Below are 22895 nucleotides of genomic sequence, written 5' to 3'. Positions count from 1 at the left end.
AATAGACTGTCACTCTTCATTGATTTGTGAAACCCAAAAAAATTTTTTTAATATTTTGTTCTTTGGAAGTGACAGTCTATTGAAAGAAAGATCTCCAAACGGCTCCCCCCAAATGAAGCTCAGCTCTTTAGAACCATCCTGTCCTGTCCCCAACCACACACATACCCAGAGAAGGAGGCACAGCGTCTCGCGCCCACGGGTCTGTCGTCAATTCTGCTGCTGTCACAAGCCTTTAAGTGCCTCCCTGGCTCTAGCAATGCATTCCAACCAATCCTGGGGCAGCCACGGAAACTCTATCTCTAACCAGCAGACCCGTTTGAAGTTAAAAGGTCAATTTCCAAAAAGCCTCGTTCATTCCAACTGGTGCGTCTCACCACAAACATTACTGTCAGCCCGGCTTCCTTGATCCACTTATTTGATCTGCACTCGGGGTTTAATGCCCGCCGGAGGACGGCCCCTCTCGGCCAACAATTCCTTCTGGAGGCTGAATAGGGCCCAAGGTGCCTGCCGAGGCCTGTCTGGAGTGCCAGCTGGAGAGCAGCAGCACCGAGGCCTGCCCCCCTAGGGAGTGCCCCAGAGCCCCGTTCTCCACCAGCTGCTTTGGCTGCCACCACCGGCTTCAAAATCCAGCTGAGTCCCAGGAGGCTAGCTTCAAAACGCAGCTAGCATGTTCGCTCAGGGTCTAAGACCAGGTTTACAGCCTGCTGCGGACGGCTGGGGAGAAAAAAGCCCAACAGTTCTTCCTGGTCCCGCTTCCTGCCTCTATTTCTATGGGAGGACAAACAACTCCAGGGGACCACTTTTCATTTATCTTGCTCTCCATCTCAGCCAGATCGGAGATAGGAAGAATGGAAATTAAAGAACCATCACTGTGCTCTCCAGGCAGTGGATACTTCTTGGGACACCTGCCCCGACAGTGAGCCAACAGGCCCCCCCCTTCTCTGGTACTCTATTTTCTGTGGCACCAGGAGGGAAATACACATCCCAAGTTGGGCCAGTCAGCTTCCCCTCTGCCCAGGAGCTTGGCCCTGAGCTTGGGGACAGCTGGGCTGCTCTCCTTGGACAGGTGACACTGTCCTCTATAGACGCGGGCCCTGGGAGGCAGCCACATGCCCACTGGGGGCCAGGGAGCACAGACAGCCTATGTGTTGGAAGGTGCAGCCAAGAAAGGATTTGGAGGGTTTTCCTGATCCCTTCTTGTCCCTTCCCCAGGTCCAGTCACACCCAGGGTTCTGGGAGGCCCTGCCTGGTCATGACAAACAGTCCTCTTTGCCTAGGCAGACTGGAAGTGGCATTTGTTACCTGCAACCAAACAGTCTTGGCTAATCTACTCCCTTCCTGCCTGCTACTTTTTCAACCCCTGTAGGGGACCCCTGTGTAGTTTGGGGTGAGCTGGGTGCTAACAGAGCATATGTTCATGGCAACTTTCTCTACTGAACAAGATTCTGATGCCAACGGGGAACAGGGCGGGGGGCACCTTTAAAGGAACAGTCATTAGTGGAAATGCAGAATTGGGATACATCCAGAGACACCAGGCCTCTGGTATCTTCCTGGCACAATGCCCAAATGCCTGCGCTCCTGTCTTCTTCCCCATTCAGTCATACCTGTGCAAGCACACATCGAGTCTCACTCTTACACAGAGAAGGCAGCCAGTCATCATTTATCAAGTTAGACTGACTTCAGATCTCATGGTTACTAAGCATCCTCATTGTCCTACTGGGGAGAACACGGGAAGATGGCCAGTTAGGCTGTCCAGGGACTGAGGTGACCCTGACAAAGCAAGCAGGAGCCCCTCTGGATGGCTGACCCAGCTGAGATTTGAGAATCTGCTCTAGGGGAGAGGTGGCAAAGCTCAGGAAGTCTGGTTCACTCCGGTTCCCCAACCTAAAGCCGGGGAGCCACAGGGGTGGCGTCGACAGGCTGCCCTATACAAAAGCTAAGTGCTTTTCTGGCCTATGTCTACAGTGTTAGGGGCTGAAAGACCCAGAGGAAGGTTGAATAGGGAGAGAAAAAAAAAGAATTTCATGCTTTTATTCCCTTTGCTCCTTGGGATTGTACACCAAACGCCAGACTGAGGCATTATACTAACACGAACTCTAATATACTTGTTTCTATTTCCCTCAAAGTTTTAAATCATCCAATTTCAGATCAATGAATGACTGCTGATTTAGATTATGGGCTCTGTTCTTTGGCTTTTGCCATGTTCTGCTCCTGTCCCTGGACTGGACTGCCTAGCCCCAGTGACAGGGTCTCCAGAGAGCTGCCAGTGGCCAAACGTCTTCGACACCTTCCAAGAACACAACACCTCTAGCTCCTCCCACCCCCACCCCCACCAGCTCACTTTCTTCAGTGGAAAGGAAAACCTTCAGTGGAAAGAGGGTATTTTTAGATTCGATTGCTAAGAGGCAGGGGGTGGGGAGGCAGGGGAAGAGGGGGGAAGGGAGAAGGGAGAGGGGAGAGGGGAGAGGGGGGAGGGGGAAGGCAGGAGAGGCCTGACCATCATGAGCTTACCCTACCAGGACGGTATCATTTCTGTTCCTGAAAGCAACTGCAAGGGAAAGGCTGAGGGATGGCATAGAGTACAAGTGTCCTTCTTGTCTTCTGAACAAATGGGACTTCACATGAAGAAACAGAAAGGCACGCAGCCAAAGGCCAGCCAGGGACCAGGTGAGAAACGGAGTGGGGGCTGAGAGTGGCAGGCGGTTCAAAGGCTGGGACCGAGAAAGTCGCAAGCTGCTCACCACACTGCACTGCTCTCAACGTCTCTCCTCTCTTGCTGCCAGGGAGACCAGCTACCCTCCTGAAGGGCAAACTCCTGCAGCGGGGAAGCCCATTGGGCCCTCACACCTGAGTCAGGTAACCGCTTCCAAGTGTTCTGCCTTACGGCTTACGCGCTGGCCTTGGGCTGGGGGAGATGGAGGGCAATCTGAACGGCAGGGCCTCGGGTGCACACAAGTCTGAGGGGTGTCTCTTTTGAGGGGCCTGGGGGAGATGGGGTGGCTACAGATGGCTAGAGGACAGCCAGAGGACACAGATGCCTCGATGCGAGGAGGAATGGAATATTGGAACAAGGAATAGGCAACCACTGATTCTCTTCAAATATCCCCCTAGAGGGGCACCTGGGTGGCTGAGTCGTTAAGCGTCTGCCTTCGGCTCAGGTCATGATCCCAGGGTCCTAGGATGGAGCCCTGCATCGGGCTCCCTGATCAGCAGGAAGCCTGCTTCTTCCTCTCCCACTCCCTTGCCTGTGTTCCCTCTCTCGCTGTCTCTCTCTGTCAAATAAATAAATAAAATCTTTAAAAAAAAAAAAAGAAAGAAAAAGAAAAAAATCTCCCTAGAGCATTGCTGATGGCAAATGTGTGCTGGTGGAAACGGCCCCAGTGTGGCCAATCTCGGGCTGACAATGCCTGTGATCAGCATCCTAGGAAAGGAATCAGAAGGCACGGTGGGCTGGAAGCCAGTAGAACATGTGAGGACAAGCGCCCATCTCCCTATAGACACAGGGAGACTGTTAGAGAAGCGGGTTGGAGAGGCGCCTGGGTGGTTTAGTTGCTTAAGGGTCTGCCCTCGGTTCAGGTCATGATCCCAGGGTCCTGGGATGGAGCCTCGCATCGCGCTCCCTCAGCGGGGAGTCTGCTTCCCCCTCTCCCTCTGCCTGGCGCTCCCCCTGCTCCCTCTCTGTCAAATAAATAAAGAAAATCTTAAAAAAAAAAAAAAAAAGAATAGAAAAGCTTGTTTGGAGACAGGCCCCCTCCCTGCTCCCACCATAGGGGAGCAACCGGAGGGATAATGGGCTCAGGCTGATGCCTGGTCATCAAAGCCACAGATCCCACCTCCACCAGGAGCTCCAACCAGGCCTCCTGGCCCGGGTGGGGGTAGGGGTGGGGAGCCCTTCTCCGTCTAACCCATCTAACCCGCTGGCCCTAAAAGCTTTTCAAGCACCAATATGTTCAGAGTTTAGGGCTGCCTCTCGACTATTCCAAAGCCAGCTCAAGCCCTCCCTGGGTAGGCCCTGGCCCTCTATCATCTGCAAGCCTCTGTCTCTCCATAAAATCACCAGCTCCCCAGGGGCAGGGCTGGAGCTGGCCCGCTTCCACTTCCTGGCAGCTGGGCTCCAAGGAGCACCAAGAAACGTCCGGAGGGTGAAGATGGTGAGGAAGAAGCTGTCAGGACTCTGGCACCCACACACTTGACCGAACCTCTTTTCGGTCTCGCTGTGTTTCTATGATGGCCTGCTGCCTCCTCCCAGGCTGGCAAGAAGGCCGGGGACCTGTCACCCCCGCCCCCACAATTGTCATGGCTGGAGCAGCACTCGCCCCTCCCGGGCGGGGGCGGGGGGGGGGAGCATCAGACTCTCAGGGCGGACTGCCCGGTCCTCACACGTACATTCAACAGGCAAATAAAGTCATCTTGTCTCCCCAAGGAGTTAAGAACGGGCTGACCATGCAGTACGTGCAACACTCATCAGCCGGGCTTTAGAGAGGACGCGTCAGTGCAAATGTTGCGCAGCTAAAGGTCGCGGTGCTGGCGGGAAGGAGAGAAGGGCCTGCTGGTCTAAGTACTGAACTGGAGCGCGGCGGAAGAGCGCGGGGCTCTTTGGGTGCGGGTCATATTCCGCCTCACAACACAGGGCCTGGTGACCCCGGTATATTCAGTTTGTAAAAACTAATCCAGTTGTACGTGCGAGTCTGATGTGTGATCCCCTGTACGTTTAGAGAATTCAGGAAAAAGGAAAGAAAAGGCTGAAGATCCCATTTGTTCTTCTGTGCACCCCATTCCAGAAGCCAAGCCAGCCGCCACCTCTGAATGCTATCTGCTTTTTTCTGTTGGGTGGCCAGGACCAAAGACAAAAAGTTCCTCATGAAACTTCTAAACCTGGAGAGGAAGAACCCTTCCCAGGCAGGTAAGCAAGCCCACCGGGGAGTATCCTTATACAAAGCCCTCGGCGGTTTCCCAGCTCGACCATCCAGGGCATCCTGGTAGACAAGGAGCCCGCGAAGCCCTCAGGGGCCCATCCCGCTCCTGCCCCTGTGGATGGGTGTGCATGCTGCCGCCAAGCCGCCAGGGGGCGTCCTCACGACACGGGCGCTGTGCCCCGGAGGACTGATCCCAGACTCCAGATTGGGAGTAAGGAGGCAGGGACACAGGCCCCCGTTTTACAGATAAGGAGGCAGAAGCCCAGAGAGGTTCAAATACCTGCTGAGGTTACACAAGCTGGGAGAAGCAGTGCTAAGAGCAGGCGGTGACCCTGATGGGAAAGCTGGGCCGGCGCCCCTGGGGACAGCCACAGCCACAGCCACAGCCAGTGCACGAGGCTCCCTGTGCCCTGCCCCGCAGCCAAGAGGGGCTACGCAGGTCACAAGTCCGGCTCGGGGGGCGCCTGGGTGGCACAGCGGTTAAGCGCCTGCCTTCGGCTCAGGGCGTGATCCCGGCGTTATGGGATCGAGCCCCATATCAGGCTCTTCCGCTATGAGCCTGCTTCTTCCTCTCCCACTCCCCCTGCTTGTGTTCCCTCTCTCGCTGGCTGTCTCTATCTCTGTCAAATAAATAAATAAAATCTTTAAAAAAAAAAAAACAAGCCCGGCTCGGGGTGGCCAACCACCCACCGGGCCTGGCCACCGGACGTGCTCCTTCCAGGTCTGACTCCAGAGAGACCTTGCCTGTGACCACTGTGGGACTGCACAAGGCTGCGGTGCCCCCTCTGTTGTGAGCAAAAAGCCACGATTTACTGGCCTGACATCCAATACTGGGAGTGTCGAAGCAGGGGAGTGTACTGGGAAAGTCCCAGATTGGGGGAGTCGAGGGCAGAAGTGGGGGTGGGGAGGGTAGAGGGTGAAGTGGTTTGCACCTGTGTGTGTGTGTGTGCGCGCACGCGCGCATGTGTGAGAGAAAGAGGGAGGGAGGGAAGGAGAGACACGGAGACACACCAGGTGGGCAGACTGCAGGGACAGGGACCACCTAAGAAAACACAGGAGGCGGCTCTGCTGTCACCCCCACTCCTCCCTTTCCTTACAGCTTCAGCAAACCACGGTCCCCCATTCGTTAGGAAAAACAACTTACTGAACACCCACTCTACACAATCAACTGCTCCAGACGCTGGGGATATGATGTCCCTGGACTCCCGGAGAACGCAGAGCGAGACAGATGAGACAAAGGTGAGCCCACAAGTAGAGAAGACCACAAAAGAGGGTGATAGGAGAGGGGGCGTGCTGTCAACCTAGGGGTGGGCAGGCCTCTGGGGGCTGTCTGAAGGATGGAGAGGATTTGCAGGCACAGGACGCAGGAAACAACCTCAGCCGGGGTCCCACTTTCCTCTCCAGGGTCCGCTGCCGCCACCACCTCGAATGCCCCCTACGCCCACCCCTGATCACAGTACCTCCTGCCCAGCCCACCCCCTCTCCCCTCGGCTCCTGAAGACGACAGCACTAATGCGCTTGCTGACGAGCATGCCTTCTGCCCTGTCACCAGGGGGCTTGGTCTAAAATCCAGATCCATCTGTGCACACCCAGCTCAGAAATGTGCAGCGGTTCCCCACTGCCCACAGGACAGAGCATCAACTGTCAGCGTGCCCGCCCACAAGCCCCTGACCATCCATCCTTCTGGCCTCATCTCCTGGCCCCAGACGTTCTTCATCACACGCTATGCTCCCTGTGATGGCTTTAAAGCATCCTCTTCTCTTTTAAGATGAGCAGCTTCAGTCCCCGGCTCTGGAGGCTGGACCTGGTGCCTCCCTTCTAACAAATGGAATATGACAGAAAAGATGGTGCGTGACTTCTGAGAGTCAGTCCCCAGAGGCGCGGCAGCTTCTTTCCCGAGCTCTCTTGGATCCCTTGCTCTAGGGACAACCCGCTGCCATGTTGCGAGGACACTCAGGAGTCCGCACAGCAAGAAACTCAAGCCTCCTACCAGCAGCCAGCGCGGAATTGGGGCCCCCTGCCAACAGCCCTGTGGTGAGCCATCCTGGACATGGCTCCTCCAGCTCATTGAGCCCACAGATGAGGCAATTCTGGCTGACTCTCGACCACAACGTCCCGAGAGCTCCTGAGGCCAGAATCACTCATCTAAGCCGCTCCTGAATTCCTGACCCACAGAAACAATGAGGTAATAAACAGTTGCTGCGTTAAACCCCTAAGTTTTGGGGTAATTTGTTACAGAGCCCGTAATAATGAACACATCACACATGTGTCAACTGCTCTTTGATGCACATGCTACCCCCAGGGCCACTTCGCACACTCTGACCTTTCCGCCAAGCTCCCCACGTCCGTCAGGGTCCAAAAGAAATGTCACCTCCTCAGTGAATCACTCTTTAACACCGTCTCCCCCGATCCCACCCTGCCTGCCGCAGAGCTGGCCCCGACCCAGTGCCTCGCCGGCCCTGTACATGGCTCTAGTGTGGCCCTTCCTACTCCATGTCTTCCCAATGGCTCAGAGGCCCATCAGGGCCCCCCCACCTGCCCCTGGGGGCGACAGAGAGCCAGGCACCCAGAAAACCAGTAAAGGCTCTGTCAACTGGCTTGAGAGCCACCTCTCAGGGTTTTATTCCAGTGCGATGAGTGTAGAAACAAACATTTTGCAACACATATTTAAACCCAGGAGGGTCTCCATTCTTTCCTCCGAATGATGGGAAAGCATGAGGACCCCCTGCTCAGGGGCCCCACCTCACTCGGTCTCAACAAACTGGACAAAGGGAGCTCGCCTACCTGGATCAGAGCGAGCACCTTGTCCTGCACAATGGTGGGAGGGTTGTTCTTGGGAGAGATGATCTTGACCAGGACGCTGTCGATGAAATCCCGGTTGGCCACGAGAATGTGGAAGCGGTGGCCACAGTTCTTCACACACGTCTCCAGCACCTGAGAAGGGAGGAGAGAAAACCATGGCAGCTGAGTTTCCACCCCAACCCCGCCCTTTGCTTCTCCCACACAGTCCCACCATCTCCTCCAGAGCCACACGGGGATGGCACTGCATCCCTCCACTCTAATTCAGGCGTCCCTGGTTGACTGAAGTCGCCTGTCCCTGCACAATCATTGAGCAATTCGTTGGTAGTTGAGGCTCCAGTTTTGCATGAGAAGGATGCTGGTGTTTTAATGAGATCAAAATGACTGAGCGGGCCCTGAAAATTAGCATTCTAACTCCTCTCTCTGGGCTTGTGGGTGTGAGACATTAGCCAACGGGACTCAGGCTCTGTCACAGAGAGGGCTGCTGTGACAGCCTGAATTGCCACGTGAATTATTGGCCCTTGGATGTGAGGAAGCAAGCAAACACACACACTCACTCAGCCTCACACACACACACACACACACACACACACGCCCCACAGAACCCTGCCTCCACAACTAAAATCGGCAATGACTAAGGACTTTCTACTCCCAATAAATGGTTTGTGGGCCTCAGCTGCCAGTCAGCTTCAAGGTCCATGTTCACTCCAAACCCTGCTCGCTCTTCCCCTGTCTGGAAAAATGAGGTACACAGGCCTTAGCCATGCAGAAGCACAGCGCATGCGGGTTCTGGCCGGATGGCCAGCGTGGGCTTAAATCTCAGCTCTGCCACCTCCTCCCGAAACGGCCCGGGACAAGGCTGTCTGAGCCTCAGCTTCCTCATCTGTAAGGTGGGCACATGAGTACCCGTTTGCAGGACCGTAGTAAGGATGACAGAGTATGTTTGAACCATCTAGCACGGTGCCCTGCATGGGGGGCCAGTCAATGAGGACTGTGATGTCATGATTACCATTCAGGAGGCTGCTGTACACGCGTGAGGAAAGGGACAACTCCCAGTCACCACAGGACAGGGGAGAAGCCCCCTGGAACTCAGGGGTCCCCACTGAGGGTCTCAGCCCTGAACACAGCTTTCCGAACTTCTCTGTAAACCAGCCCATACAGTCACCCGGCCCTTCCCATACCAGCACCCCTGGGCCCCGGGCAACTAGCGGGAAATGCCTCCTTGGAATGTGCCCGGCAACAGGGGACATTTCTGGCTGCCTGGGCACCTAAACGGAGCTGACCACTGGTTACCTCACGCAGCCCTGCCACAGGGCTGGGTTCATCCCATGAGGCATTACCTTGACCAAGCACGGCCATTAGGAAGGCCCGCACCCTTCACACTAACGGAGAGCGGACTACCAGCTGGGCATTATGTGGGAGCCTTCACGTTATATACCATTTCGTTCCAGTCTCATAATGAATTAATTCTCTTTCAGTACATCAGCCTTCCCCAGAGCCCTTGTCTCCTCACCCACAATGAGGCCACAGGGCCACCCCCTGCCCCCCTAACAGCTCTCTTCCAAGATCAGCTGGGAGTCCCTCAGATGACAGGCAATGGGGTGCCAGATTTCCTATTCCTTCTTCTGGTCCTGGAAATCGCCTGGTAAGGTGGGTATTATCCCATTTTTGAGATGCTGAAGCTGAGGCCTGGAGATGCTGGTGACTTCACCAAGGAGGCCAGAGCTGGCATGTGCCCCCAACCTGGCAGCCACACAGCTAGTCAAAACGGTGCCTTTCTTTTTCTTTTTCTTTTTTTTTTTTAAAGATTTTATTCATTCATTTGACAGAGAAAGAGACAGCCAGCGAGAGAGGGAACACTAGCAGGGGAGTGGGAGAGGAAGAAGCAGGTTCCCAGTGGAGGAGCCTGACGTGGCGCTCGATCCCAGGATCCTGGGATCACGCCCCGAGCCGAAGGCAGACGCTTAATGACTGAGCCACCCAGGCACCCCAAAACGGTGCCTTTCCCCACTGCCTGCCTGCACTGTGGGAGGCTCCGGGTTCTGCTCGGTTTGCCCAGAGACCCCAAAGCTCAGCATCCTCGCGTCACCAAAGTTTTCCTCAGCCAAGGGGGCATCCTTGTTCTTAGCCCCTGCATGTGCCTGATTCCGGATGGCCACAAGGGAACCAGCATTCACCCCCACAGTGACCATGGGGGCTGCAGAGAGGAACCAGAGGGGTTCTTCCTGCCCTCTGGGAACTCACAGTTCCCCTTCTTTCTAGAATCCTCTGAAACCCTCTCCTCACTTTGCCTATGCAGGCATCGGGTTGCTGGGGCCAAGGCAGGTGGCAGGAAGAATGGCTTATTTTATGAAGAGCAGGTGGAGAAGGGAAGGGCAGGAGGCTGGGAAGAAAGCAGCTGTGGTGGGAAAGAACATGGATAAAGGGGAGCAGGAAGGCCCACATGGCAGGGCAGCCGAGGCTCTGCCACCACGCTCAGGGCAACAGTGGGCCAGGACGCCCGTCTCACCTTTGAGGAGCACATCCTTACGTCTTCCAGGACAGCAGACTTTAAAGTCAGTGTGGCCTAGGCTGGCCCACGGGGCTCAGATACAGGTTTGGAAATGCCGTGGACAGAGGTGGTGTGTGCTCCAGAGCAGCCCTGAAGCCTAGCAGAGCAGGAGATGCAGGAGGCTCTCCCTGGCTGGCAAAGGCCACTCAGCCACTTCAGGGACTCTGCCAAAAAATGCCCTTGGTAAAGGGTCCTTGTGGGTTGTAGAGCATGAAACACACAGCAGCCATTTTCCAGCAGCCAAAGCCCACGGAGTGACAACAGGTGCCCCTAAGCAATCAGAAATGGCATTTCAAGTCCATATGCTGAGGCCCAAGCAGAGAACTCTCCAGGTCTCTAACAAACTCCTGTTTGGAATAAGTATTAGTATCTTTGTCAAAGGCCCATAAGGAGCAGGAGGACTGAGAGCAACTAATACAGTAAAGGAAGACAAAGACAGAGAAGCCGTAAGAGTAGACATGAGATCACACGACATGCAGCAGGCTGGAGCCTTCGGTGTAGGCACAGGGATCTGCACATGTCAGAAGGCTCCCAAAGGCATCTCTAGATTTGTAGCGAAGACCTGACTACATCGACAAATAAGCAAACAAAAAACACAAAACTTAGGAATAAATTTAACCAAGGAGGTGAAAGAATTGTACCCTGATTTTAAGACCCTGATGAGAGAAATTAAAGAAGCCACAAACAAATGGAAAGATATCCCATGTTCATGGATTGGAAGAACTAATATTATTAAAATGTCCATACTACCTAAAACCATCTATAGATTTCACAGAAATAGGAGAAACAATCCTAAAATTCATATGAAACCATAAAAAACCCTGAATAGCCAGAGCAATCTTGAGAAAGAATAGTAAAGGTGGAGACCTCATACTTCCTGATTTCAAACTATAGTACAGAGCTATAATAATCAACACAGTATGGTACTGGCATAAAAAAAGGACAACGGAACAGAACTGAGGGCCCAGAAATAAACCCATACATACATACACGGTCAACTAATATTTAATGAGAGAGGTATGACAACGGTTCAATGGAGAAAGGAAGTCTGATAAACAGTGTTGGGGCAACTGGATAACCACATGCAGAAGAATGAAACTGCACCCCTATCTTATACCATTCACAAAAATTAACTTGAAATGGACTAATGACTTAAATGTAGGACCCGAAACTGTAAAACTACCAAAAGATAACACAGGAGAAAAGTTCCTTGACATTGGTCTTGGCAAAGATTTTTTGGATGTGACACCAAAAGCAAAGGCAACAAAAACAAAAATAAATAAGCAGGACTATGCCAAACTAAAAAGCTTTTGCACAGCAGAAGAAACAATCAGCAAACTAAAAAGACACTCTACAGAAAGGGAAAAAATATTTGCAAACCATCTATCCAATAAGGGGTTAATCTCAAAAATACATAAGGAACTTAACTCAAGAGCAAAAAGCCCCCCAAAAAACAAAAAACCAAAACAATCCAATTAAAAGTAGCCAAAGGTGGGGCGCCTGGCTGGCTCAGTCAGAGCATATGACTCTTGATCTCGGAGTCGTGAGTTCAAGCCCCATACTGGGTGTAGAGATTACTAAAAATAAATAAATAAACTTAAAAAAAACGGGCAGAGGACTTTAAATAGACATGAGTTCAAGGAAGATGCACAGATGGCCAACAGGCACGCGAGAAGATGCTCCACATCACTCATCATCAGGGAAACGCAAATCAAAACCACAGTAAGAGACCACCTCACACTTGTCAGGATGGCTAGTATCAAAAAGACAAGAGAGAAGGGTTGGCGAGGACGCGGAGAAAAGGGAATCCTTGTGCACTGTTGGTGGGAATGTAAATTGGTGCAGCCACTATGGAAAACAGTATGGAGGTTCCCCCCCCAAAAAAATAAAAACAGAGCTACCTCATGATCCAGCAATCCCACTTCTGAGTATATATTTAAAAGAAATGAAAACAGTATCAAAGAGATATCTGTACCCCCATGTTCACTGCAGCATTATTCACAATAGCCAAGACATGGAAACAGTCGAAGTATCTACCGATGGATGAATGTATAAAGACACTGTGATATATGTGTGATATTTCTTTATCCATGTACACACACACACACACACACACACACACAGACCCCACACTGGAATACTATTCATCCGTAAAAAGGAAGTAAATCCTGCCTTTTGCGACAACACGGATGGACCTTGAGGTCATTATGCTAAGTGAAATGAGTCAAATACAGGAAAACAAATACCCAATTTTCTCACTTACATGCGGAATCTAAAAAAGCTGAACTCATAGCAACAGAGGAGAATGGTCGCTGTGGGGCAGGGGAAATGGGGAGATGTTGGTCAAAGGGTACAAATTCCCAGCTGTAAGACGAGCAAGCTCTGGGGATCTAACGTATAGCATGACGACCGTAATTAACAATACGGTAGTATATACTTGACAGGTAAGAAATTAGATTTTGTTTTGAAAGACTTATTTATTTGAGAGAGAGAGCAAGTGCGTATGCGCGGGAATCTACAAGCTGGAGGAGAGGCAGAGGGAGAGGGAAAGAATCCTCAAGCAGAATCCCCTCTGAGCAGGAAGCCCAATACGGGCTTGATCCCTGGACCCTGCGATCATGACCTGAGCAGAAATCAAGAGCTGGACACTCAACCAACTGAGCCACCCAGGCGCCCCAAGAAATTAGATCTTAAATGCTATCCCCTCCCTCCCCAACAAAGGTAATTATGTGAGGGGATAGAGGTGTTTACTAACCTTATGGTGGTAATCATTTTACAATATACATGTGTATCAAATCATCACATTGTATACTTTCAACTTACGTATGTTGTATGTCAATATCTCAATAAAGGTGGGAGAGTAATAATAATAATAATAATAATAATAATAATAATAAAAAACCTAACCATCAGGAAAGGTTCAATAATGTTCACCACGTTCTTCCACAAGGAAGTAAAGGTAGAGACCACTTTAGAAAGATTTCCATCCTTGGGGACCTGGGTGGCTCAGTCCGTTGAATGTCTGACTCTTGGGTTTTGGTTCAGGTTGTGATCTCAGGGTCGTGAGATCGAGCCCCGCGTTGGGCTCCGTGCTCAGTGCAGAATCTCCTTGAGATTCTCTGCCTCTCCCTCTGCCCCTCCCCCATTCAGTGTGCACTCATGTGCTCTCTTTCTCTAAAATAAATAAATAAATAAAATCTTGAAAAAAAGAAAAAAAAGACAGACTTCCATCCAACCAATACAGTGACCATGACGTTGGGCGTGTAAAGGGGTATGTTTTAGATACCAGGAAACTGCCCCAACATCTTCGAGCTCATTCCCTGGTGATTTTAGCTACTCTGAAAACAATTCATTTTGGGCATCACTCTGGGTTTAGTGAATGCCATGGCTCAAATTCTGAGAAAAAAACCCAAAAGCTTTCAAAGTCACTATTTCTCAGCTGGTCTTTTCTGCCTTTATTCTTCTAACCCCAATTCCCTGGCAGAGAACACTCTCCTAATAAGTCTTGGGTTTTCACTTGGGTGAAAAATCCAAACAGTTTCTCTTGCTTTAAAAGGAAAGATGTTATAGCTGTTTTGGATAAACAACAAACTATTCAAACCTGCAGAGAAGCCCACGTGCTGACCTGTTAGAGCTTTCATTATAAAAACTCCCCGCGGCCCAGATTTTGCCACATCTGAGTAACTGTTAGCTTTCTTGACAGAAATAACAGCCGAAGTTGTCCCTTTGAGTTTCATGACATTTCAATAAAGGGCAAAAATCTGGTCCGTTTCTCCCTGAAAGGAGTCACCAGGCTGACTTTCTCCAGAACCTCTGCACCAATGACCAGTTTTTACCCCATAATCCACAGCTGGGCACTCACTAGCCCGAAGTCTGGGCAAACCCCCAGACCTCTCTCCACATTGAGGGAACGGCATATCTGCTTGGGAAGGTTACTGTAAGCGAGCTCTTTAACACCTGAAAAGCTCAGCACGGTCCCGGGAAGGTTCTGGGTGGAAGGCAGCAGGTCTGTAAGGAGGGACCTGACCCCTAGATAGGGCAGCTAGCGTGGCTGTGTCACAGCAGGCTGGTGGCCGGAAGGACGTCCACAGCCAGGCCCTCGGCTTCTCTGCGCTGGGGTTCTGTACTAGTCAGTGCTGCGCATGCCTGATCCTCTGCTCACATGTACCAGCTCGCAGCTCATCCCCCACTTTGGGGGGCAAGGCAGGAAAACCCAAGGGCACTATGGGAAGGCTCTGCTACCCCGGTGGCACTCGCACCAAGCCATCTGTAGGCCGTGGCTGCCGGAGGCTGTGCTGAGTGGACAGAGGGAAGGCCCTGGGAGCGGGGCAGGGCCGTGAACATGGATTTCCCCAGAAGCTTTCCCACCCCCACGAGGGCAGCACTCACTGTCAATGCCAGCATGACCTCTCTGTAGTTCCGGTTCCCGTTGAGGCGCTTCTTCAAGGCTCGAATGGCGTCCTTTGGCCTGGAAAGAAGGACATGTTAAAATCCTTGCAAGTTCCACTCGGGGCGCTACCCTAGAGAGTCACTCCTGTTTGTGTGAACCAGCATATCCACAAGGCTGTCTGTTACACACAAAGTGTTAGATGGCATGTCTATCTAAATAAAAAGCAAACGAAATTTCCATCATTGTGAAACAGGTTAACTTTTTAAAAAAATTTTTTTAAGTTTTATTTATTTTTTGTAATCTCTACGCCCAATGTGGGTCGAACTCACGACCCTGAGATCAAGAGTCGCATGCTCTTCTGACTGAGCCAGCCAGGCACCCTGAAACATTAATTTAGATCACGTTTATCCACACAATGGAACACTATAAAGCTGCGGGAAAGAATAGACACTCCTTATTGCACCAATATGGAGCCAACTCAAAGAAATGTGAACAGTCGTGTGCAGAGCAGCGTATAAGGTATGCTTCTCTTTGGCTTATAAAAGAACAACATACATACATACATACATAGTACACACACCAGCAGAGGGAAGAGAATCTCTGGAAGGAGCTCCCCAAAAGCTGGTAACTCTGGCTGCCCCTCAGGAGGGGAACTGGGTGGCAGAGAGTAGGGGGCGGGAGGTTTTTCACCGGGCTTGTTTGCAGTCCTTTTGCATTTTGCATCCTACGCAAGGATTCTTTATTCGGAACAGTAACTAACCCAGTGGTGTGGGAGTATGCCGAAGAGACAGCGGACCAAGACACGGAAGAAAGAATGGCCAGCTCCTTGATGAGGCTTAGATGTTCAGCTCCTCCCCAGCTCCACGGAACTCCTTTCTGCCCAAGAAAACTTAAGGGACGCCTGGGTGGCTCAGTCAGTAAAGTGTCTGCCTTCATCTCGGGTTAGGATGTCAGGGTCCTGGGATCAAAGTCCTGCATCGGGCTCCCAGCTCATCGGGGAGTCTGCTTCTCCCTCGGCCCCTCCTCCCGCTCATGCTCTCTGTCTCTCAAATAAATAAAACTCTTACGAACGAACGAAAGAAAGAAAAAGAAAACTTAAATTAAGTCTCCTCAAAACCCAAAGCATTGTGTGTTTTTAGGTAATGGAGCTGGTGTGGATTCCCAGAGGCATGTTCATAAGCTGATTGTTTGGAACCTGGAACATATTCCTCCTTATTTCACAGTCACCCAGCCAGCCCTCTAGAAGCTGCTAGTCGGTGCAGCCCTTGGGTCTAACAAGTTATTTCGTTTATTCGAAGCCAGGATCCAACAAAGCTGCGGAGCCCACTGCTACCTCTGGCATGAAGCCCCCCACCCCCACCCCATCACCTGTGCTCCTGGGAGTTCCCAGTCTGGCTACAGGCTGGCCTTTTGCTATCACAAGTGGGCTCCAGCCTTCCCCTGATCAACGTGTCAGAATATCTCGGTCTTTCGAACGCTGAAGGTTTGTAAGTCAGGGACCTCCTATTCCTACAGCTCTGAAATATTTATGATCTCTTTACCAGAGGAAAAAGTCCTTCCAAATATGTGTGAGGCAGCTGGGGGAAGGGAGGGTAGAAGCTCTGCTCATAGCCCCGTATAGACATAAATACACAGGAGCCGGCCAAGGCTTCTAGAAGAAATTTTAAAGCGCCCTGAGTCACCTATTTCCCATTCCCAACTTGAAACGTGGCTGCCTGCAGGAATTCTTGGCTCCGGAGCCCAAAGGCTGATGGGACGAGGCTCTCTGGGGAATGGGTCCCTGCCAAGTGTGTTTGCAGTATGGCTGCAGTTTCCAAACAGGGATGCTGATTTCTGCAAATATGACAAGCTCCTGGCTTTGAGGACTGTTTGTGGACTTGAGCTGGTGAGGGTCAGTGGCTGCTGGCCAGGAGCGTGGATTGATATCCTCTCTCTCAAAGGCTCTGCCAAGCCACAGTCAGCCCTGACCCACGGCTGCCATCCCTCTCCATCCAGCTTCATCCCTCTCCTCTTGAACTTCCACGGAGCAGAAAAATGAGAACAGCCTCCAAGGGCTGCGGTCACTTAGTGCTGCCAGAGCAGAGCGCGCAGAGCTCTCCCAGTGTGGGGGTGATGGTGGTGGTGGAAAAATCAGAGAGTCAGCAGGCTCCCGGGTTAAGAGTTAAAATGGAAATTCATCGGCGGGAAGTACTGCCTCGGAGTGACTGGGTGAGCACAAAAGCAAGTATTTATCTCTCTCCCCGGGGGAGAAGCTTCAGAAAGGAAGATCAAAGTCATGTCAGAGGAATTGCAAAGTTTCAAGCAGCAGCCGCAGATGAAACAGCAAGGAGCTGGAATCAGGGAAAAAGGAGAGAAGGAAGAGTCAAGAGCCAAGATGGAGCAGGGGAGGGGAGCAGAAGGGAGCAGGAGGAGAGTGGCCCCCGGCAGATGCCCGGCCGCCCTGGAAGCGTTCGGCAGGAAGGCCAGCACCCAGGGCCTCAGGACCTGGCCTCTGGATCATCTTCGGCCTCCCCGAGGTCTCCTCCACCCCAGGCTCCCAAGAACCCTTCTTTCTAGTCATACTTGAACTCCTCTTGTCCTTTGGCTCCAGAACCAAGGCTCCCAGGAGGACACGGCTGCCCCTCCTCCCGCGCTCCAGACTCTTCCTCTCCCTTCCATCCTCCCTCCCTTCCCCTCTCTCTGCTGTTACCCTGCTCCATCCTGCACGTTCCGGCTGAGAGGCTGGGGTCCAAAGGTTCCCTGAGCAAGGGAAGGTCCAGACGTGGTCATGAACATGACCCAGGTCAGAGGACCTTTCTTGGAGACACACATCAGAGTCACCTGGGGAGCACATACCCAATCCACACTCCTGGGCCCAAACTAGGTAGGTCTGCGCAAGGTCTGGTAAACAGGGCCTAAAACAGTCCCAGGCGGGCTCTCGAGCAGACACTCCTGGTTAGTGTCCAATGATTCAGGGGACGAGGGGCACAAGGCCTTAGGATGGAGAGCATCTCAGTTTGGGCACTTTAGGGAAAGCCAAGAGGGGCCTGGGGGGCAGTTCACCCAATCTGCACCCACCGGGACCACAACCTCCCAGAGGTGAAGCTCTAAGTAAGGAAGTGTAGGCAGAGTTTTGGCGGCTAGAGCCAAGTCAGCATGGCCCTGCATCTTGCCTCTGCCCTTTTCAGCCATGCCGTGAAGACCTCTGGCAAGTGACCAAACCACTCTGGACCTCAGTTTCTTCAACATGGGCTGCGCCTGCCTTCTGGGGTTGTCGCGTGGTGCCACGTGATCTGGTGCAATCCAGGGCTCGCGTGGCGGCCAGGCACACAGATGGCAAGCGCTCAGGGCATAGCGGACAGGGACAGGGCAGTCAACCCACAGGGATCAGGACCCAGGACTGGCCAGATAACACTACAGCTCAGAGTGTGGAGGACGTCACGTGCCGTGTTAAGTCTTTCACGGATAAAGAACACAGCCCTATGCAGAGCACGGACATGGATCCACACATAGCCAGACATTTCAGAATATTTACTGCTTTGATCCTTCTAACAAGCCTATGTGATAGGCACTATTCGTCCCCACACTTTGTAAATGAGGACACCGAGACACAGGGACACACGGCGAGGGAGCGGAGGGCCTAGAATTCCAGCCCAGGCAGGTGGCTCCAGGCTCCACACGTCTAACCCCACGACACTCCCCGTCCCACTCCTGCCCATCAGCCTGGGTGTCCACCTTCCCGCCTGCCAGCACCCACCTCCCCTGGCGGACGCCCTCCTATGCTGCAAGACCCCACTTGGGTGTCCCCTCGTCCAAGCAGCCTCCGCCACGGACAGCCCCAGGGCCAGCCAGGGGCCGTGGCTCTGGTCTCTCCCCATCAGAGGCAGCGCCTCTTGGCGCACTGTGTTACGGTGATGCTCTGCCTTCCTCATCAGATGGGAGTCCCTTAGGGATTCCATCCATTTATTCTTATTTACCAAATGCTTGTCAACAGTCAATTATGTGTACGCTGGGCTAGGTGTTGGCATAAAATGGTGCGTGAAACGGAATTCTGCCCTCATTGAACGCACAGCTGAGGGGGGCCTAACAAACATATCACACACACATGTGAATGTACACGGATGGGCCTGGTATCATACAGGGTACTGTGAAATCATAGACGGGGGGACTTGTCCAGATTAGGGAGACAGGAGTGTCAGGGAAATGCGCTTCAAACTGAGCTCCAGCGAAAGACAGAACTCATCGGTGAAAGGGAGAGGTGAGGGGGAAACAGCAGGAACGCTGAGACTGAGACCGAATCCCTGAAACAGGAAGGAGCTGATGGGGTGCCCGACCGTTAGTCGAACTTCAGAGTTTTTCTCCTGCTTAGGAAGAGAGGTGACAATCACCTCACGGTAGAGGCTAAGACAGAAATTGGCCGGGCGTCCCTGAGGTGCTCTCACCCAGAACGGCAGGACCGGGAGCGCGGGCCACCTTAGAAGGAAGGCGAGCTGAGTGTTGGGAAAGGAAGGTGATCCGCCTCCTAGACCCCGGAAGGAGGAAGCTCGGCTCTCGCACCTCCCCACTCTCCCTGCTCACCCAGACTGCTTGCGGCCCCCACACACTGCCCTTTCGTGCTCTTATCTACACTCCGCCTTCTCTTCCTGCCCCACTGAGGCACAGCCCAAAGCCTGCCCCGTGTCTGCTGCAAAGGGCGCGTGCCTCGGCCACAGCCCGCCCGCTCCTGCAGTCCTGCAGCGTGAGCCCCTCAAGAGTCTCTGGGCCACACTCGCCTCGGCATCCTGGAACCCACTGCACCTCCATCTGTGGGGTCCACTGTGTCTGGACAACCAGAGAAAAAGGGACAGGAGAAAGAAGGGAGCCAGTGACTCTGGCATTGGAAACGCACAGCCCCCCACAACTCTGGGACCTGGACGTGTACCAGGCGCCAAGCTGACCACCTACATTAGAGGCAGCGATATGCCATCTTTGCCCCAAGATGCCCACACGTACACTTCCAGCGCAGCCCCTGCCCCAGCTCCGTATCCCTCTCTGCACCGGGACGGGCAGCATGGCACCTGGGGCCTAGCAGGCAGCTCTGACCTGAGGCATTTTAGCTGACCTTCTCATCTCTGCCCCTCAGCCTGTTCCCTTCGTGAGGTGGCTCAGCCCATAACACTGGAGGCTCCCTGACTCTTCTCTTCTCTCAGGCCCACATAAACCTCCACAAACCCCCCTGGCTCCACCTTCTGAATATATTCTGAAGCTGACCATTCCTCTCTCCCTCCCCTACTGTCATCCACGTCAAAACTGCCATCATCGCACTCCCCCTAACTCACTCCCCCCTTTCTGCCCTTCCCACCCCCAGCCAGGCCATTCGGATCATGGCAGCCAGAGCAATCTCTTTAAAACGTGTTAGACCTGGGCACCTGGGTGACTCAGTCGGTTGGGTTTCTGCCTTCGGCTTGGGTCATGATCCCAGGGTCCTGGGATCAAGTCCTGCATCTGGCTCCCTGCTCAGTGGGGAGTCTGCTTCTCCCTCTTCCTCTGCACCTCCCTCCAGCTTGTGCACACGCACTCTCTCTCGATAAATAAAATCTTTAAATAAATAAATGAGTTAGTTAGGCCACGCCCTTCTCTGCTCAAATCCCCTCCCCTCCAAGTCAAGGCCAGAGCCCTGCACTGTTTGGATGGGCACACGTCTGACCCCTCCTCACTCTCTCCACTCTGGCCCTGCGAGCCTCTTGCCTTCCTCAAACATACACCCTGCCCTCTGTCCTAGGACTGACTGCTGTGCTTGCTGTTCCCTCTGCCTGGAAGGTTCTCTCCTGCTGTCACGCTCACACCTCACCCCCTCATCTCCTTCAAGTCGCTCTTCAATGTCACCTTCTCAAGTGAGGCTTTCCTTGATTCCTCCACTTAAAATTGCTGACTCCCCGGGGTGCCTGGGTGACTCAGTCGGTTAAGCGGCGAACTCTTGATTTCAACCTAGGTCATGATCTCGGGATGGGAGATGGAGTCCCGTGTCAGGCTCCGTGCTCAGCGCTGGGTCTGCTTGGGATTCTCTCTCCCTTTCCCTCTGCCTCCCCACCTCCCCCGCCACCATTCGAGTATGTGTACTCTCCAAATAAATAAATAAAATAAAAAAAAAAATGCTAACTCCCAGCCTTCACCCTCCCTCGCCTCATTTCACTCCAGACTTGTCACCAGCTGACCATGTAATGTGGCCACGTAATGTAACATGTAATGGCTTTCAGGGCGTCTGTCCTGCTCCCTGCCGTGCCCTGGGCATTCACACTAGGGCCCAGCATGAGGCAGCCACTCAGTAAATATCTGTCCACTGAAAACAGGACCTGCCCCAGCTTATACACGGCAAGGCTGCAAGGGCTGGCACCAAGATGCAAGCCCGGGGCTGCCAGAGTCTGGCCTGTCCCTCTCCGCACTCCGGGGATGGCTGGAGAGGGCGTGCCCATAGTAGATACCGTTCTGTATAGCGTGGACAGAGGGCAGAACACAGACCAATCTGGATGAATGTAAACAGAACGTAGCTGGACTGCCGAAGAGGATATACAGTGAACAGCCTGAAAAACCGACCCGGCAGGGCAGGGATTGCGGGGGGTTGCCAAACACACTCGCTGCTCTGTGCCTCACGCGGCCCTCTCCCCCTACGGACGCCATGGGCCCACTCCCTCCTGCGGCTCCAGTCCAACAAAGCAGGACAGAGACAGCCTCACGTTGGTGAAGGGGAGATAGAACCAGGGAGGAGGGCAGGAGGAGGTGACGACAATGACAGGGACCAAGTAACCAGGAGACTTCATTGTCACTGTGATTCAAAGCCGGTCATTAAAAGAGGGCGTCACTGCTGTGGGGCTCGGGGGCGGGCAGCAAGAGGAAAGATAATGAAGAGTGTCCGTTTATTAGATGCCAAAGCAAACAGATTGGGAACAAAACACAGAGTAAAACACCCCCACCCTTCAGCGCGGACAGGCTCTGTCTGAGTGACCCCCAGGAGCTGACCAGCCTCACGGAAGATGGCGGGGTAGGGGGCAGGAAGCACACATACCCTTCCTCTGTCTCATTGATGATGTCGCAGATCTCCATGTTCAACGTCCAGTCCTCGCTCTGCAGGGAGCCATCTGTTGCCTTTTCTGTAAAATCAGAGAGAAGACGGATTTACATTTCTCCCGGAATATGGGGGCCCTGGCAGGAAACAGGAAGGGCCCAGAACCACCACATTCTCCTCCCAAGCAGATGGGCTGAGCCAACAGAGCAGTTCTAGGGGTGCTGCTTTCACAACGGAACATCCGGAGAGAGAGAGAGGGATCTGGGCCTGAATCTTGCAAGATAAAAAGTTCTGGAGGTTGGCTGCGTGAGGGCGCAGAGGTACTTAACACTTAAAACATGGTTAAGATGGCAATCTTTATGTGATGTGTGTCGTAACACAATTACAACTTTCAAAAATTAAATTAAAAAACCCCACAGCCCCCTTCAGGTAGGTATTATTCCCTCCCGCATTTAAAAGGAAGGAAACAGGCTCGGAAAGGTTGGGTATTTGGCAGGATCTCATCATTGGATTGGGGCTGACATGCATGCAAGGTCAGGTCTGCCCGTCTCTAAAGCCTAGACAGTTGCACGACACCTGCCCGGCTGCTAGCCAAGTGGGACTTCGGATCTGAGGTTGTAGCTCATACCAATTCTAACCCTGCCCCTTCCCAACTGTACACTCCGTGACAGCGAGATCACTGCCACCATTTTGTTCCTACAACCCATACTTCCACTGGTACTCAAACAATAACACAGATGACCTCCGTACATGCTGGAAGGGTCCTTGTTCTTTACATAACATACTAGAACTCACAACGTCCAAACAAAGCCTATACCTACAGGCAGTGACAACACACTCTAAAAATATAGCTGTTGCTCTAAACATTTGTGCGGCAGCTTCGGTCTGCATTTAAAAGCCTCGTTTTCATTTTTGCCAAAAAAGACATATTCCCAACTTTTCTGCCCTCTTTAGTCCTCTCCATAGCACCCAAAGCCCCTTGACCCGCTGGAACAAGCAAACCCACCCACAAATGAGGAGGATCTGCTTCAGGCGAATGCAGCAGACTAGGCAGGGCACTGGGAGATTGGAGGAGCCCGTCACCAAAGTCCACGAGGGTGCCAGGCTGGCAGGAGACAGAGGCAGTATTTGGTGAGTGCCTTGTACAAGAAGAGGAAAGTGTGTGCAGAGAGGGAGAGGCAGGGATGAGAACCCGTGTCGGAGACCGCGCAGAGGCAC

General features: G+C 52.8%; 1 protein-coding gene across 10 annotated transcripts in view; it reads right to left on the bottom strand.

Annotated features, from left to right (window-relative positions):
• Positions 1 to 22895, bottom strand: part of TOM1L2 (target of myb1 like 2 membrane trafficking protein) — a 111089-nt gene that overhangs the window by 33140 nt on the left and 55054 nt on the right. For all 10 annotated transcript variants that reach the window (XR_015726800.1, XM_045778270.2, XM_045778271.2 and 7 more), the window contains exons 2-4: positions 21678 to 21762; positions 14656 to 14734; positions 7701 to 7850 (exon numbers count right to left, since the gene is read on the bottom strand). Coding sequence is in view for 9 of the 10 variants with exons in the window: in XM_045778270.2 (XP_045634226.1) it covers positions 7701 to 7850; positions 14656 to 14734; positions 21678 to 21762 (314 nt within the window). In the remaining variant the exon portion in view is untranslated. The remainder of the gene's footprint in view (positions 1 to 7700; positions 7851 to 14655; positions 14735 to 21677; positions 21763 to 22895) is intronic.

This window comes from Ursus americanus, chromosome 14 (genome assembly GCF_024610735.1).
Source record: "Ursus americanus isolate L20-20 chromosome 14, mUrsAme1.1.p, whole genome shotgun sequence".
Taxonomy (NCBI): Eukaryota; Metazoa; Chordata; class Mammalia; order Carnivora; family Ursidae; genus Ursus; species Ursus americanus.
The sequence above is the reverse complement of the archived record's forward strand: the minus strand, read 5'-3'. Positions and strand labels throughout refer to the sequence as shown.